The sequence below is a fragment of the Carica papaya genome, chromosome 5 (genome assembly GCF_054855325.1).
Source record: "Carica papaya isolate Zhongbai chromosome 5, ASM5485532v1, whole genome shotgun sequence".
Taxonomy (NCBI): Eukaryota; Viridiplantae; Streptophyta; class Magnoliopsida; order Brassicales; family Caricaceae; genus Carica; species Carica papaya.
Window position 1 is genome coordinate 486,064 of NC_142313.1, and position 6,783 is coordinate 492,846.

Consider the following 6,783-nt stretch of genomic DNA (forward strand, 5'->3'; position numbering starts at 1 on the left):
TTTATAAATATATTATATGTTAACAGTAATCGAACTATAATACTTCATTTTATATGATTTGATATTTAACTTACTAATATATCGGTAGAACTATAATTATAAAATTGAATTCAATTTATAAAATTACATTAAAAATATAAAAATTATCATTTTAAAAATGTATTATATGTTAACAGTAATCGAATTATAATACTTAATTTTATATGATTTGATATTTAATTTATTAATATATTAGTAAAATTATAATTATAAAATTGGGTTCAATTTATAAAATCACATTAAAAATATTAAGCTTATCATTTTATAAATATATTATATATTGACAGTAATCGAATTATAATACTTAATTTTATATGATTTTATATTTAATTTACTAATATATCGGTAGAACTGTAATTATAAAATTAGATTTAATTTATAAAATTAAATTAAAAATATTAAATTTATTATTTTATAAATATATTATATGTTGACAATAATCGAATTATAATACTTAATTTTATATGATTTGATATTTAATTTACTAATATATTAGTAAAACTATAATTATAAAATTAAATTCAATTTATAAAATTACATTAAAAATATTAATTTTATCATTTTAAAAATGTATTATATGTTGATAGTAATCGAATTATAATACTTAATTTTATATGATTTGATATTTAACTTATTAATATATTAGTAAAATTATAATTATAAAATTAGATTTAATTTATAAAATTACATTAAAAATATTAAATTTATTATTTTATAAATGTATTATATGTTAATAGTAATCAAATTATAATATTTTATTTTATATGATTTGATATTTAACTTACTAATATACTAGTAAAAATGTACTTATAAAATTAGGTTCAATTTATAAAATTACATTAAAAATATTAAACTTATCATTTTATAAATGTATTATATGTTGACAGTAATTGAATTATAATACTTAATTTTATATGATTTGATATTTAACTTACTGATATATCGGTAGAACTGTAATTATAAAATTAGATTTAATTTATAAAATTACATTAAAAATATTAAATTTACCATTTTATAAATATATTATATGTTAACAGTAATCGAATTATAATACTTAATTCTATATGATGTAATATTTAACTTACTGATATATCGATAGAATTGTAATTATAAAATTGGATTCAATTTATAAAATCACATTAAAAATATTAAGTTTATCATTTTATAAATATATTATATGTTAACTGAAATCGAATTATAATACTTACTTTTATATGATTTAATATATATCTTACTAATATATTTGTAAAATTGTAATTATAAAATTATATTAAATCTCTGCAAAAAAATATTATATTTATCAATGAAAATAACATTTAATTTTAATTTGATTTTTTAAAATAATCATTGGACACTGAAAATTATTAAAAGAAAATATTTAAGTTCAAATTGTAGAACTTTTATAATTATTATAAATAAAAAATAAAAAATTCGGAGCACTTTATAATTATTATAAAAAAAATAACATAAGATCCTTATTTTTTATTTTTTAAATTATTCCTTCCAAATATATCTCATTTAAAAAAAATTGTCGTGGAGTGATGACGTCACACAGACACGTAGGGGGATCTCACACACACACATATATATATATATATGTGTATGTATATATTATATATAGATATATATATATATGTATATATTGTGGGCTATGAGGGAAAAGGAAAGTTCACGTGGTCGCATAATTGCTAAATTGCATATTAAACCTTATTGTAAGGGACAATTTATTAATTAAAAGTACAACTTTAGACTTTTAAGCACTTTCACCACTTCACCACAATTTAACTTTCTTTTCTCATTTAAAAAAAAAAAACATAATTAAAAAAATAAGAAAAATAATATTATAAAAATTTAAATCATGGTTATTTTTATATTTTAATTAATAAACATAATTGCTTAAATAAAATTTAAAATAATGTTACAAGTTTGAAATTATAGTCATCTTTATATTTTAATTAATATAAGTACAAAAATTAAAGCTTAATTTAATGACATGCAAGAAGAAAATATTGCAATTACCCTTTAATTAATCAACTTGGTCATCAATATATACATATATATATACGTGCCTGTATGTATATATATATATATATGTATATTTAAAAATGCCCTAAATTTGGGGGAACAATAATTAAAAGCAACTATGATTAATATTGAGTAATCCTAATCTTGGATAAGGATTGGTCCAACATCTCCATAAACCTCTCCTTAATTAACCTAATGTAATAATTAATCAATGTAAAGCCTACTAATGCCGTCCTACTAATTACAGCTTATAATGGTCAGCTGCCCCAAGCTCTAAGAATGAAGAAGAGGGCAAGCTTATTAAAAAATTAAATAAATTAAACATAATAATTATTCTAATTATACTAAAAATTTATAATATTACGAGTTAAAATTGTATTAAAAATATAAAAATTTATCACTTTATTAATGTATTATAAATTATTGATTATATTTAATTTAATTGAAGTAAAATTTTAATTTATTAATATATTAATGAAATTACGATAAATAAATTTATTACGAATGAATAAATAATTATTTCGTGATAATTAAATTTCGTAAATTGATATTTTTATAGTTAAAAGAAAAAAAAAAATTTGCGGCCATAGTGACAAAGGCAATTGTAGAGCAGGGGGTGACCTATTTGGTCTATTGAATCCCCCAATGGACCAACCAAAAAGTGAAATTTATGGCATTGTTTAAAATACATATTATGATATACCCAAATACGTACGTACATATATATATATGTATGTATGTACATATTTATTGTATTAGGATATTGCTATTTTTCATGGTTGTAAAATAGCAATTTAGTATATTTTCTATTTACACTACCATAATTTTAATATTTTAAATCATAATTTATTAAAAATAATAAAATTTTATTAATTAAGGAACTAATATATTACCGCGCTCGTAATTGAAAAAATTTATATGACGAATATAATTTTAAATAGACAGTATTAACGTAGATTTTACTGAGACCGAATGAAATATTATTATGTCAAAATTTTATCATATAAATGGCGTAGTATATTTTATTAATTTTAATTAATGCACATAATTATAATTTTTTTTATACACCATTGTCCATAATATTAGTGAATTTTTTAAATATTTTATTTATTCATATATTTTCAATAGATATTATAATAAAATTTAATTGGTGATTCAAATTAAAATTTGTATTTTTAATTAATAGTTAAAATTTAAATTTGAATTTTACAAAAAAAATTATTATTTTTGTACGAGTAGAGGTAAAAATTTTAAAAAAGATTAAAAACTCGTCGTACAAGAGTTAAGAAATATTTATAATATCGTTAATAAAAAATTATTAAAAATTATTCGATACTTAAATATGAAAATACATTTTTTATCAAAAAAAATACATTTAATTTCAAAATACATTTTTTATAAAAAAAAAATACATTTAATTTCGTTAATAAAAAGTTATAGTAGGAGATAATTCGGTAGTTGAACATGAGAGGGGGATAAGCTTCTAAAAGTTAAAAAGAAAACTAAAAGCACTTCCGCGGAACTGATAAACACACCCGCACAAGCAGACGCAGACGCAGACACAGAGGAGGAGAAGGAGAAGTCAAAGCGTCAAAGGTTTCAAAAAATCTCTCACTACACACAATTACTATCATTACATACCTTTTTAACTTATATTATTCGACTATATGTATATATTTTATTATATACCCAGCAGACCCAGTTTATATTGCGGCTTGTTCTCTACTTCCTCCCTCATTTCTCACGAGCCACCTTTTCTTTTTTGTTTATTAATTTTCTAGTGTTTAATCAGTTTTCTCCATTTTCAAAACCTATCCAACTCTCTATCTATAAAAACCCACCTTCTCTGTCTAATCCCCTATCCTCATCTCTCTCTCTCTCTCTCTCTCTTTCTCTCTCTATATAAACACACCCAATATATATATATATATAGAGAACAAGAAATCCGTCTGTGTGTCTATATATACAAACACAGACAAACAGACCATTCTCTCGTTTCAATGTTCAATCAGTCTTTTTCTCCATTAGAGGGTGGCATGGAGATCGTGGAAGGATTCTGTAACAGCAACAACAACAACAAGACAATTACAGGCATTAATCATGATGATCAGGATGACGATCATCAAGAAGACATGGAAGAATTAAGGAGAGGTCCTTGGACTGTTGAAGAAGACTTTAAGCTCATCAATTACATAGCTAGCCATGGCGAAGGAAGATGGAACTCCCTCGCTCGCTGTGCAGGTAATTGTTATATATATATATATATATAATTATATATATACACATATCTGTATATATATGTTACCCATCATGTATTCATGTGTGCTTTCTAATTTTTTTTCTTGGAAAAGAGCCAAACAACAAGTTGCCCACTTGATTAGAGCTTTGATTAAAGCTTTTTAGCCCATTACTCAGCTTCCTTTTTGCTCATTCAAATGACCTTTTCCTCCATTTGTGTGCATATACACATACACACACACACATATGTATATATACCCACTGAAGAAAACCTACAAGTCTTCCTTTTTCTTCTCCTAATTGATTCTTCTTCACATGTACTTGGCGATCTATACATGTACATATACGATAATCGAGTACATGTAGTAAGATTAAGCCAAAAAAAAAAAAAGAAAAGAAGAGAAAAAGCTGCACATGTTTAAGGGGAAAAGGTATACATACATACATACATACAAATATATATATATATATATATATATAGAGCCAGGAGATTAACTAGGGAGATAATATTATCGATCATGATAATTGATATGATATTCCACTTGAAGAATAATGAGATACAAAAGGATCCGTACGTACATAAGATATTGAATAGATTTTCATTTTAAAATAAAGCTGAAAGCACAAACACATTCCAGTAGAGTTGTTTTGTACTACTCAAACTCTCCCACAAAGCTTTTTTTTTTTTTATTTAAAAAAAAGCACTAACTCATTAAATTAAAGGTACGAATTAATTAACTTCTTGTTAATTAACCATTAGTGGTAATAATATTGATTAATTAGTTAATTAATTAATTAATTAACTTTACCCAAAAAAAAAAAAAAATTATTAATTTCGTGTCCGACCCCGTATACAACAGGTCTGAAACGAACCGGAAAAAGCTGCAGATTACGGTGGCTCAATTATCTCCGCCCTGATGTTCGACGTGGAAACATCACTCTTGAAGAACAACTCTTGATTCTCGAACTCCATTCTCGTTGGGGAAACAGGTACTTACTTACATCTATACTCACACACACACACACACACATATATATATATATATCTATATATATACTAGTATAGATTGACGTCAATTACCCACATTGTAAGAACAGGAAAACACCGTTAGTCAACCTGAATCTTTCGCACCAACAGCAATCATCTAATCAATTCTGTACTGTTTTGAAACTATATATATAAATATAATGAATTGGGTAATTTATAAATTAATTTAATGTTAATTATATGTGTATAGATGGTCAAAAATCGCTCAACACTTGCCGGGAAGAACAGACAACGAGATAAAGAACTACTGGAGAACCCGTGTCCAGAAACACGCCAAGCAGCTCAAATGCGACGTCAACAGCAAGCAGTTCAAGGACACTATGCGCTACTTATGGATGCCTCGCCTCGTCGAACGCATTCAAGCCGCCGCCGCAGCCACCGGAAACGATCACCGCCGTTTGATCTCCACGGCGGACAACATCGACGGCGGTACGGTTCAACAATTCGCCGGCGGTTCTGGGATCCTCACGACGAACAACAATGATAATAACCACTACGGGACACCCAGTTACACGCCGGAGAATTCGAGCACGGCGGCGTCTTCGTCGGAGCAGTCGTTTGGGGCGCAGGTATCGCCGGGATCGGAGTTGACGGACTATTATACTATCCCGGTTAACGATAACCCTAACACGGATAACTATTTCCAGGCTAACAACGGCGGGGAAGTTGGATACTCAGAGTCGTTGGTCAGTACTTGCGGGAATTACTTCAACGGCGGATTAGGGTTTGAAGGTTTCGATCAGATGGACTGCCAGCCGAATCACAACAGTAATAATAATGGTTCTTGGAGCTTCCTGGACAGCCTTTGGAATGTTGATGATGCATGGTTTTCACAACAACCATTCAACATGTGAAAACTCAATTTATTGATGTTTTAGGAAAATTCAATTAGCTGAAAACCCAAAAAATACATATATATATATATATATATATACATACAGGATTTCATGATAGGACAGAGGAGTCTAGATTATATCATAATTAAACCTAGGGAAATTCAATTGTGAATTTGATCAGGTTTGATTATTTAGATTATTGTGAATTATTTTCTTTTGGTTTGTAAGGTGAGCTTTTTTCTTTAATTTTATTTAAAAATTATATCGTATATCAATTCATTGATACTTTTATTGGCTCAAATATTTATTTAATTAGCATAAATTAAATAATAATAAATTAAAATATGTGCATAATAATAATTGGTGGATCCACCATTACTTATATATAAATATATAATAATTGAAATTTATAAAATAGGAAATTTAAAAGCATATATAAGTCATGCTACTTTAGAAACAATTTGTCCACGGGGTCTGAACCAGAACATTAAAAGTCACACATCCAATAAAAAGTTTCTAGAAGACAACAAAAAAGCTTCTTTCACTAATCAACCTCCCCAAACGTGGCTTAACCACATTTCTTGTCTCATCCAGCTT

The 6,783-nt window shown here is 26.0% G+C and overlaps 1 protein-coding gene across 1 annotated transcript; it reads left to right on the forward strand.

The window, feature by feature from the left end:
* The first annotated feature begins 3,826 nt into the window (after positions 1-3,826).
* MYB108 (myb domain protein 108) lies at positions 3,827-6,469 on the forward strand. Its single transcript, XM_022037821.2, has 3 exons — positions 3,827-4,305; positions 5,163-5,292; positions 5,541-6,469. Exons 1-3 carry the CDS (start codon positions 4,065-4,067, stop codon positions 6,202-6,204), a joined length of 1,035 nt encoding a protein of 344 aa, XP_021893513.1. The 5' UTR covers positions 3,827-4,064; the 3' UTR covers positions 6,205-6,469.
* Positions 6,470-6,783: the final 314 nt, after the last annotated feature.

Coding starts and splice junctions, on each gene's coding strand:
- MYB108 (XM_022037821.2), top strand. CDS start 4,065: ATGTTCAATCAGTCTTTTTCTCCATTAGAGGGTGGCATGGAGATCGTG. Junction 4,306..5,162: donor CTCCCTCGCTCGCTGTGCAG/GTAATTGTTATA, acceptor CGTATACAACAG/GTCTGAAACGAACCGGAAAA. Junction 5,293..5,540: donor CATTCTCGTTGGGGAAACAG/GTACTTACTTAC, acceptor ATATGTGTATAG/ATGGTCAAAAATCGCTCAAC.